The sequence below is a fragment of the Moschus berezovskii genome, chromosome 2, assembly GCF_049115385.1.
Source record: "Moschus berezovskii isolate FMDL1 chromosome 2, NW_MosBer_1.0, whole genome shotgun sequence".
Taxonomy (NCBI): domain Eukaryota; kingdom Metazoa; phylum Chordata; class Mammalia; order Artiodactyla; family Moschidae; genus Moschus; species Moschus berezovskii.
Genome location: NC_142461.1, coordinates 5987501 through 5998948, shown reverse-complemented (window position 1 = coordinate 5998948; position 11448 = coordinate 5987501). Strand labels below are relative to the sequence as shown.

Sequence of the window (11448 nt, the reverse complement as noted above, 5' to 3'; positions counted from 1 at the left end):
AAAACAATAATTTCCTCTATTTGTGAATGAGCGCTGGGAGGAGGGAGCTTAGAAGAGGATGAGGATCTCACCAAGGTCACAGAGTCACAAAGTGAGGGTGCTGGGATGCGCCCCTGAGGCTGGTCTCTGAAAGCCGGATGCCACGCCTGCTCCCTGGGAGCGAGGGTTCAGGAAAAGGAGACTCCACCCGACAGGCGAGCTCCTGGCCATCCCCAGGCTGTGCTCGCACGGTCCGCAGGCTCATGAGCCCCTGGGAAAGCAGGCCTGTCCAGGCTGGTCCCATCTGACAGCTGCCCACAGCCACCGAGAACACGGGTCTGTATTATCACAGTCCATTTGAAACTCACACAGCATAATTCTTTCCAAAGTACGTATTTTATTTATATAGAGTAGTGCAAGTTGAATGCGAATTAATGGTCTGTAATCCAGCTTCAACAGCATCCTGTGCTGGCTAGCTGCCCTCACCACGGGTGGTAGCCGGTGTGGCTGGCCTTTGTAAGGGACGTGATCAAACATTTCCCCAATTGGGAAGAAGTCTAAATTAGCCCAGGGGCTAATTTTCTTTTTTCCAACGTCATCCCCAAAGCACAGCGTCTTCTCCATTCCTCCCAGGCTCAGTCGGAGGGGAGCTACTTTCCAACTTCTTTCTGGCTGTGCTGCTGAGCTTTGGGCCCAAGTCCTACCAGCTCCAAGACACTCCCTTCGACCCTAGATCATTCTTTCGTGCCCACTTTCTCCCTGACTCCCCAGAACCCTGGAACACGCTGGGCCCAGTGGAGCTGGGCAGGGGCTGCTCAAGCCCTCCTCTGATGAAAGCAACCCAGGATTTTCTCCACTGCTGCCCAACTATCTACCCCAATTTCACAGAGATACCGCTTGTCCCCTGGAACCATTCTGTGTAAGGTTGGCAGTTCCTCCAACCCTTGGTCCATTCGTAGATCTCAGGGACATGAGATATAAACACTGCCCCCTCCATACTAACAGGTAGTTAGCCTATGGTATGGTGGCTGCAGTGTTGCCCGGGATAGAGAAACTCTGGGCCCGTCCTGTCTTTCTCCTTGGTCCTAGTGATACCACGGGCACAGAACGGGGTCCCCGTCTCCCTGTGTGCCCTTGCTTGACTGGGTCTCCTTCACCCTCAGCCCGCGGCCCTCAGGGCTCTTCCCCGGGGGATGAAGCTGAAGAACACTGCGTGCTTGCGGAGCTGGGGGAGTCAGACAGCTTCCTTAGAGAGGATTTGAACCACCAGGGGAACCTGCTCTCACACAGTACATCGTGGTACTTTCTGGGCTCAGAGTTTCCCAAACACACAGCTTCCGAGACGGAAGGGACAGGCTTTATAAAATAACCAGGTACACACCGTTGTCTCTGCCTCACCGCCTTCCAGGCTCAGTCACACACTTGCCTGGGCCCACCTTCCCAGGGCGGGCCTCGCCCACCTGTGACGAGCCTTTCCACCATGGACCCCCCACTGTTCCCATGGAGGCTGACTGATCCTTCCTCACCAGGTGTGTCACGAGCTCTGGGATTAGGGAAGGGGGCCTGGGGGGTCTCAGGAATAAACCCAAGTGTTTCAAGACAGCCCACAGACTCCTGGGTACCACGGCCAGTGCCCCGAGGTTCAGCGCCGAGACCGTCGGGGCAGCGACCCAGCAGCCACATGGGAGCCAGTGACGGGGGCAAAGGGACCCGGATAACAGTGTCCTCCCTGGTGGCAATTCAGAGAATCTTGGGCAGACAGAACTAGAAAAGTCTTCCTACGATGGAATCCACGCTTCGGGGTTCCCAGGGAACAATGTTGTAAAAATCATTGTTGATGTGGCGTCTCACAGAGGTCCGCTCGGAGCAGAAACAAGACTCCTGGTGGGCCTTCCCCTCGTGCTGACCAGAACCAGCACAGGCCTCACGCTCACATTGGCTGGCCATGCTGGGGCTGAGCGCACCTGGCAGCAAGGCCTGCTTCCCTGCCTGCTCTCAGCAAAGCAAGCTGCGGGTCCGGCAATCCTAAGGCAAAGGGGCATCCTGCCTCCACCTGGGTCTCCATCCAAAACCTGAGAAAAAGCTGTCTCGGTGCTTGAAAAGGATTGGAAAGTTGGGTTGAAAGTTTACAGTTTTCTTTATTCAGAGGACTTTTTTAAAAAGAAAAAAAAAAATCACTTTCCCCTACAAGTCCCCAGTCTTTAATTTTTACATTTTTTCTTTTTTTGGCTGGAAGAAGTTTTGATGACACTGCGATTCCCAAGTACCCGTGCCTTCTTATCTGCCAGGCTCGGCCTCCACGCCCTGAGGGTTGGGCAGCTCCGTAATTTCAGTGGGGTTTTATCCAGTGCCAAGTGGAGGTTCGGTGTCATCTCGTCACTTGCTGATCAAGAGCAGTCCTGGTCTGACAGCTCATGGGGCTGAGAAACCTTAAGAAGACAGAGGCAGCCCTGGCAGAAGTAGTGAGAGCCTCACAGGGAGGCCAAGTCTTAAAGGTTTGAGCACCATCTTCTGGTCAGTCATTGGCCTTTGAAAACTTCATTTACTTCCTAATGGGAAGATCCCTGAACTGACAGGCTCAAGCGATTTGCACAGAAAATGAGCACACAGCTGGAGGTGGGAGCGAGCTGCTGAGCTGCCTGCAGAGCAGGCCGGTGGAAAGGGCCATACTGTGGCCCTTCCAGCAAAGTGTGATGGCGATAAAAGGACTGACCGTGACTCAAATCGACCCCCTCCCCTGCTGGTGCCTGGTGATGTGAAATGTGCTTAAGAGAGAAGGTGTGGCCTTGTCTTCGGGTGGCCTGTATCGTGAGGGTGAGGGATCAGACAGGAGGTCAGCCGCACAAGCTGGCAGGGAGCCGTGCTGGGCGTGGACACGCTGTCCTCGCAGACATCAACCTTCTGGCATCAAGGAAAGGAAGATAAATGCTAGCCATTCCCTCTGAACGGCGGGAACCTATATCCATCTAATTGCACTTCATAATGGATTCCATAAACCATTAATTATCAGATTATATTTTGGGAACTGAAGAAAAAAAAAAAGCTTGGTGAAATTCAGACTCCAGAGGCCTGCTGGCCAGCACTCCCTGTGACGGCTGGGCAGGGCGCTGACAGTGGGGCTGCACACAAGGCAGGGGACGCTGGGGCAGCAGGAGGAGTCGGGGCCACGGGCACCACACCCCCTGGGGCCGGTCCGCTGGCTCTGCTCCCCGCCACACGTGCGCCAGGGGGAGGGGACGCCTCCAGGCTGGGTGGAAGCGTGAGGCTTTGATTAAGGGAAGGGGATAAGGACACCATGGAAACGCTGTGGGAACCAGCCTCCGGTGCAGAACACCATGAGGAGTTTCCGGGAGGGCAGGCGTGGTTAGCTGCTATGTGGCCTCACACCGGACATCCCCGCAGCTATGGGAAGGGCCGATGGAACCGACAGGGTGGGCCTCGGCCTAGAAACGAGGCCTTCCGGATGGGCACGCTGCTATCAGGCCTACCGCCGCCGTGCGGGGGGCTGGGAGGATGCCAGACGTGAGGAAAGGGAATCCTGCACTGTCTGACGCTGTGGTTCTCTCGCTTTTCAATGGCCAGAAGGCCCTGGCAGCGTGTGCTGGCCCACTCCGCGGGCCACAGTCCTGCCTGGAACTGCCCCTCTGCACACTGAGGGCTGCCGGCACATCACACCTGTCCCTCTCATCACCGGCCCTTGCCCCACTGGCTCCTTCAGCCTCTGTTTCAGAAGCCACACTCTGCTTGGGGGTAGACGGGGTCACAGATGCCGCCACAGGAGCTCTGTGGGGAACGGGCTGCTGGCCACGGGGGACGGTTGTGTTGGCTGCCGATGACTCAGAAGCTGGTTTTATGAGAACAGCCATGCTTCTGCCCCCTTCCCAAGGGAGACCATTTAGACTGCTGCGAAGCTAAGATGCTCAATACTGTGCCAGGGAGGAAGGGCAACAGGCAAGTGTGGAGCTTTTCCTCCACTGCACACACAGGACTTCCCCGCCCCACCCCCCACCCCACTGCCATGAGCAGCCACTCATTTGGCCTCCCCACAGATCAGGGTCACGGTCCCGTCCAGCAAGTCCTCCACGGTCACGGCCACGAGCTCAGAGCTGGTCTGGGCTGTCTGTGAATCCGGCAATGTCACGAACACCTGTGAGCCAGCAAGCTGGGTCTCCTCCAACGTGACCACCTGCTCCGTCGGGGCCACCGGCTCTGGGGTCTGGATCACCTGCAAGGGAAAGACCGCGAGGCCGGGCTGGGCAGTGTCCACAGCTGGCTCACCAGAATTTACATGGTTCTCCTCTCACGCTGTAATGATGGTATTTGTGTTTTCACCTGAGGAGAGCACTTACACCTGCCTGATGGGAAGAGGCAAGTCTAACACACCCGTGATGCAGAAGAGAAGGCAGAGAAACATTTAAATAACCGTGAGCTAAATTGCTGTAATTTAGCTCAGTGCGCCACCTCAGGGCGCCCGGACTCTATGATTACACACCAGTGAACGCGGGCTCAGTTTCTCACACTGGTCTTCCTGTCTCGAGGATTACACCACAGAGCTAAGCGCCATGTGAAAGGAATGCTACTGAATGAAGGTGGTTTGTGTCACGCGTGGACGGGGGAAACGGGGATGGCTGACCGGAAGCCTTGGCTTGCTGTAGGTGGCGTGTCTGGGCTTTGATCAGGCAGAGGGCCTCACTTGGGAGCCTAGGTGGCTACAGGAGGAAGAACAGGTAGGCAAAACGTGGCTTCTGTCAGCTCCCCCGCGCAGCTCACTTAGCCGGAGGCACAGGCTTCTACAGGCCACGTGCACCCCTTTCAAATGGGCGTCAGCTCTTAGAGATGACATCCCCATCACCGGGAGAACTAGTTTGGTTAAGAACACCTACTTCCTGCCTGAACCTCAACCTTCTGAGCCACGGAGCTCGGAACAGCTGATGCTGCCAATGCGGATCGCCCGCAGAGGGCTCAGTCACCCTGATTCTTGAGGGGCGGCCGAGAGTGGAGAGTGTCCTCCTCCTGACAGGAGTGGAGAGATGGGGGCGCCAAGCTCAGCCATGTCTCTGCTGTGGGAGGAAGAGGCCGACTGCAACGTTCAATAAAAAATCATCTAGGACAGCAGCTTTCAAACTGTCGTTTTCTTTTAGCAATGGACTCTGTTCTGTCCCCCGCCCCAAAAGGACATCTTACCAAGAATCCTAATATAAAATAAATAAAAGCAGAGCTGTTCTTGAAGTGGCAGCAGGAGCAGCACCCAGAGGCCTGGGCACCTGCCTTGCCCTCTGCTATGCACAGAGGCCTGCAGGAATTTGGCTAAAGGGACTGCTCAACGGGACAGGATGGGGTGCAGCCCAGCCAGCTCACAATCCCTCTCTGATCCATCAGCAATTTACTGTCAATCAACAGAATGGAGCTTCATTCCTCTTCTGCCCTCCCTCTCTGGAGAAGATGGGAAGAGCAGTAAGAGTTCCAGAGACACAAAGAGGGGCTGGAGCAAACACAGCCTTGAAACCTGAGAAGAGGCGGGTTTCCCCCAGAAAAGCCGACATGCAAACATGCTCTGAGCCCAGCCCACAAGGGCTATCAAGCTTCGGGCTTTCAATGGAAGGTGGTCCCAACAAAGAACTCATCCACCTGCTCCGAGGGTTCCTGCAAATCTGACCATGCCCAAAGGTGGTCCGCAGAGGGTGAGCGAGAGCGTGAATGGGGAGGAGAGGCCCAGGTCATTCTGCTTTTAAGATTCTTTTTCCAGCCTCTCTATACCCAGGGGCCATTTCACAGGTAGCCATCATGTGGTCCAGAGAGACTTCTGCAAGATCCTCCTGGCCACGAAGTCATCACTCCCGGGGCCCCGTGAGAGTGCCAGGGAGAAAGGCTAGTTGTCTGAAGGGGCTGCCTCTGGAGAAGCCTCAAGACCACCTCAAGACCCTGGGTCCGCACCCCCGCATCCGAGACCCCACAATCACCTGCAGCATCTGTGACTGGGTTTCAGCGCCCAGCACCTTCGGGTGTTCAGACTCCAGGTGACAGTCCAGCTGGGCCTGGGAGGTGAAGAGTTCCCCGCAGAGCTCACAGGGGAAGGTGCTCTCTGACTGCTTGAAGTGCTCGGTGGTGACGTGGTGCTGAAGGGCCCCCGGGAAGCGAAAGGTGGCCGCACAGTACAGGCAGCGGAAGGGCTGCGACCCTGCGGGAGGGGGATGGAGGCGTGGCTGGGGGAGCCAGAGCAGGGCCGGGTGGGGCAGGGCGGGGTGGGGGCGGGAAGGGGCGGGGCGTCCAGAGGCAGCTCTTCACCTCGTGTGGGGCCTGGAGCTTGAACAACTTGGGGAGCCCTCGTTAGGAAAATGAGTACAAATTTACACACACAGGATTAGGGGCAAAGCTTTGGAAAAGTCCCGCCAGTGAGAGGCCCCACGTCCAGCTTCATTAGCATCCGATTCAGGCTACGTCTGCCTCTGCGAAAGCCCATTATTCATTCATTCAGTGGTGATGAGGCTGACGATTTTGTCACTTTTAACATCTCTGAAATGGGATCAGTGACACCCACTGCTGCTGCAAGCCGCAGAGGTCGGCTGTAACTGTCAACAAGTGTCTGTGCATGCACGCCTAAAGGGGCAGCGTGGAGACCCGCAGGATGCTTGTCCACTGCCTGAAAGAAAAGCCCTGAGATGGGAGCGGTGCGTGTTTCTAACTCACAGGAACCAAATGTGAGTTAAACGAGAGGCCAGGGTTGGACAGTCAGCTGCATTCCCAAAGCAGGAATCAGAAGAGACCAGCTCTACGTTAATGCTCAGGAGACCAAAACCACAGGCCTTACCACGCGCTCCCTCACCAGTGCCCTTGATGGCAGAGGGCAACCCCATGTGGAATAACATGCGTGCCAACAATCTCACCTGAGCGCTACTCTGGGAAGCCGAGTTCTTAGGTTAATCAACTTACTTAATGGCAGACGAGAATGCATAAAAACCGACGTCAAATTGAGCCCAGAGCAGAACTTGGGTAACCAGTTTTTCTAATGGTTCGTTAAAAATGGTGCCTCTTAAATAATGGGCCTTTAGGTTTGATGGGACCTAGCAGGAACAACGATAATCACAGGTAATGCGTGAGATGCCTACCTGGGTGGGGCCTGGAGAGGGCCCCAGGCACCAGCGTGTTGGTTCTCAGCTACCCTGTGAGGGAGGCAGTACCACCGGCCCCGGGTTGTAGACGTGGCACAACTCAGCTGTTACTCAGCCTGGGTTGCGCAGCTGTGAAGGGGGACGGGGAGGGGCGCGCCTTGGGCACCTCGCGGGGCACTGACCTGAGTGCTGGCACTTGATGTGAACCTGCAGCAGGGCTGGCGTGGGGAAGAGCTCCTTGCACTGGTCACACTCGTGGAACTTCATGTCTGCGCAGTGCAAGAGGAGAGACGTGGTGGAAAGAGTGACAAGAAGACTCTCGGAGAAAGGGGGGTAACGGGCTGGGGCAAGGGTGCACACATGGTGGGCATCTGCCAAGTGCTGGGAACCTGACGCCTACGCTATGGGCTGGCCAGAAAGTTCATTCGGTTTTTCTGCCCAGTGTTGGTTGCTGGCCAACCCAATACACCAGCGAAGTGTGTGGTAAAGCGCACCAGACACAGGTCCAGAATGCCTGGAATGGGGGTTATTGCAGAATCAAAGGAGGAAACACCCACTGCTGAGCGACATTCTATGTGCTCAGGAAACCCTCCCTGAGTGCGAGCTGCTGTCATTATGCCCCCAATTCCCTGCCACACAGGTGTGAATAATTGACCTTCTGGAGAGAAGGAAACAGGTTCAGAGAGAGGGGTCACTTTCCAAGGTCACACACTGGAGTCAGGTTTCCCACCCTGGCCTGCGTGCCACCTTTCCCGTGTCACGACCACCGTCACCCAGGGATGGTGGGAGTCACGGTGCTCGAGGTTCCAGAACCTCTGCTATTCAAGCCAGTGTCACGGGTGGACTGACGTGGCACCCGCAGGTGTGCAAGGGAACGACGGGGAGTCACTGAAGCATCCCACGCTCTAGCACGGGGAGGAGCGATTTGGGGCTGGAGCCCAGGGTGCTAAGCCACCAAGCCCCTCCCACTCGCCAGCCCCCACTCCCTGTCCGGGGCACCCCAACTTTACCTGCATGCTCCGTTTTGATGTGCTTCTTGTGTTCAAGCGTGTTGGAGAAGGTTTTGTCACAGGAGCTGCACTGGAGGGATGAGAACTTGGAAGATCGATGGTTCTGAGCAGCAAACACGTCCGGGTGGTGGGTCCGATTGTGGTACCACAAGCCGGACAGTTGCTAAAAGGAATGTGGGAAGCGTCAGGTCTTAAATTTTCTGGCAAGCCGGAGGGTTCACAAAGACTCAGGAGAGACAAGTGCTCCCAGGGAAGCTTATGATCTGGAGTCCCACTCTCTCTCTCTTTTTTTTAAGGAGTTTATTTGAGCAAAAATTGATTTGAATAAGGCAGCAGCCAATCCTAGCAGACAGAAAGGAGCTCCGAGGAGTGGGGAGCCCAGTTAGTTAGTTGACCTGGCGTCTCACCCTTACCCATCACCGTGAGTGCTGACAGCCAAGGGGAGGATGGTGTTCATGGGAACAACGTGCCCGTGTATTTACTGAGGCCACTACAGGGCAGGGCTGGGCCCTTCAGAAACAGCCTCACACACAGCAAGCCTAGGAGGGAGGTGCTAGGCTCTCTGCAGTGCCCAAGGTCACACGATTAGCAACAGAAGCGCCAGGAGTCACACCCTGGCCTGCCGACTAAAGAAGCTGTCCTTCACCACCCAGCTGTCTCTCGGAGGCCCAGGGCGCAGCAGGGAAACCTCCTGGAGAGAAGCTGCTGTGCCAGCTCCGAAAGCCAGTGTCCCTTCTTCCTGGGTTCTGGGGCGGCGCTATGACACTCTCCCCACACTCAGCCCAGGACTCACCCAGCTCTGCAAACCCAACGTCTCAGCACAGGGCTCAGAACAAAGCTAGCTGTCCATTTCAGTTGAGCTGAAATGAGCTGCTGGGCATCTCTCTGTACCCAAATGTTACAGACGCCAGCAAGGGCCATCCTCTGTTCTGTGGTCTCAGAGAGCTTTTCATAGATGTGGTTTCTTTTTAGATCCATATGGGGTTTCACTTAATTACATAGCAAATGCTAAGGTAAAAAAAACACCAAAAAACAAAAACAGAGCTCTTCCCTAGGAGTTAACAAAAAAAAAAAAAAACTACAAAACACCAGTAATTCTGCTAAACAAGGTAATTCCAGCTAATGTCATCCTCACATCCTTTGACACACGGATCAATAGGTTCCAAAGAATGTTGAGTATCCAGGGGAAAAGCAGCATTCAGTTCAGGACAAGGCTGAACTCTAAGAGAAGGAGGGCAAGGACTCTTGGCTCCAATTAAAGCTCCCTGCCAGCCCCACTCTGACAAGTCAGGCAGAGGAGTTGAGTAAGCTACGAGCATGCTTCTTGAGAACCAGCCGCCTGGTCATATCCTGGAGACGAGGGGTGTCCCACAAGCCTCCAGCCCTGGGGGCCAAAGAAGACCAGAGGGAGGGTCGGGGGGTGGGCTGGGGAGGCTCCCGTGGGGGCCGGCCTCACCTGGTAGGCCTTGTTGCAGATCCCGCAGCTGAAGGGCTTCCCCCCGACATGGGTCACCATGTGCCGCTCCAGCATGGACGGGGCGCTGAAGATCTTGCCGCACGTCGGGCAGGGGTGGTACTCCTTTGAGTGCACCTCGTGGATGTGCTTGCGGTGGTCCTGCAGGGTGGGGAAGCTCATCCTGCACTTCTTGCAGTCGTATGGGTCTTCGATGTCTGGTGGGCGGGGGAGACACCACAGACAACGGTCAGTGAGAAGCGGCTGGCTGTGTACAGTTCCAGAGGTAAGACTGCTCAGAGGTCATGTGGGGCCATGGATTCAAGAGCCAGGAGTCACTGCATCTACCACCCAACCACCTTCCACCTTTGTCCCGGGGCAGGGGGTGAGGCTCCTCTGAGGCTTCTGGATTAAGCACCATTTAAAGACTGAGCATTTAAGGAATGATGCTGAAGCTCCAATACTCTGGCCACCTGATGCGAAGAACTGACTCATCTCTAAAGGCCCAGATGCTGGGAAAGACTGAAGGCAGGAGGAGAGAGGATGACAGAGGATGAGATGGTTGGATGGCATCACCAGGCAATGGACATGAGTTTGAGTAACCTCGGGGAGTTGGTGATGGACAGGGAGGCCTGGCGTGCTGCAGTCCATGGGGTTGCAAAGAGTCGGACACGACTGAGCGACTGAAATGAACTGAGCATTAAGCAGTTTACCTCGATTTGTCACTTCGCATCTTACAAGTCAAACTTCATTTTTCTATTTTCCAGGAAGTATGGCTCTTCCCTTCCCCTGACGGTGGGGGGTGTTGTGAAGTTTTCTAATTCTCTACAGAGACTACCCACACATCACTCCTGAAGCATCACTACTTCCTTTGTGGTCAGTAGGACGACTCAAGAGGAGGAATGCATCCTTGATCCCCACTTTAGATTCAAAAACAAAAACATTTTCCTAAGCCATGTCTACTAAGTGCCATATTATGGGCGAGTTTTAAGTGCCCTCCATGCCCTCATTCACTCAATCCTTCCAATAAGCCTATGTGCAGATTCTATGATCAGTCCTACTTTACACATTAGGAAAATCGAGCCTTAGAGAATGTCCAGCGGCCTGAGTAGGATACTGCAGAGCTGGGTAACAAGGCCACCCTCTGCACTGCATGCTTAACTGGACAAGGCAACTCCTCGGGGAAACCTCAAGAATGAGAACCAGCACTGATGAAGGCTACATTTGCCAGCCCCGTGGCAGGAGACTTCAGTCCTCTCTCTGAAAGTAACAGAAAGGAAAATGTTTTAATAATAAAGTCCTTTGCCCACAAGAAAGGCCCAGCCCACAAGCCAATCTCCTGTGTGCGCTGATTCAGATTAACTTGGGAATTCCGACATACAGCAGCACTCGGGATCGTTAACTAGTTTCCCTGCGGACACAAGTTTGTGAGATCTCAGATTCACACTGTCTTCTAAGACACCTGAAGGGATTCTCCAGAAGCAGCGAGAAGACCATGAAACAGGCAAGAACAGTCGGCACGAGAGGCCTGGATGCTGGACCTGCTGCAGGTGACCCGAGCCAAGTCATGGCAGAGTGTTCAGGGTATACTCTACTCTGAAATCTGACAAAGTCTGCCCCTCTCCTGACCCCACGGAACGCTGCCGGGACAACGTGACTGGAGCAGAATGCTACTGAAAGAGGCCGAGAGGACTTCCACGTTGTGGCACTGGCTCCAAGCCAGACCTCACTCGTCTGGAAGCCTACCGCAACTAGATTTGCTGGACAACCTTGTAAAACTCCTTGGGGGTAATGGGGGGTCGGGGTGGGAGGCACTTTATGTTTTCCTGCACTGTCCAGTGTCCAGCCACATGCTGGGTACATGCAAGCTCTGGCCAAGTGCCTTGCTGGCCGGCTG

The 11448-nt window shown here is 55.1% G+C and overlaps 1 protein-coding gene across 2 annotated transcripts in view; it reads right to left on the bottom strand.

Annotated features, from left to right (window-relative positions):
• Positions 1-2097: 2097 nt before the first annotated feature.
• ZBTB40 (zinc finger and BTB domain containing 40) overlaps positions 2098-11448 on the bottom strand; it is an 82495-nt gene continuing 73144 nt past the window's right edge. For both annotated transcript variants that reach the window (XM_055397109.2, XM_055397110.2), the window contains exons 14-18: positions 9555-9769; positions 8099-8261; positions 7271-7357; positions 5940-6157; positions 2098-4204 (exon numbers count right to left, since the gene is read on the bottom strand). In XM_055397109.2, the coding sequence (XP_055253084.2) occupies positions 4010-4204; positions 5940-6157; positions 7271-7357; positions 8099-8261; positions 9555-9769 (878 nt within the window). In that variant the 3' untranslated portion in view covers positions 2098-4009. The remainder of the gene's footprint in view (positions 4205-5939; positions 6158-7270; positions 7358-8098; positions 8262-9554; positions 9770-11448) is intronic.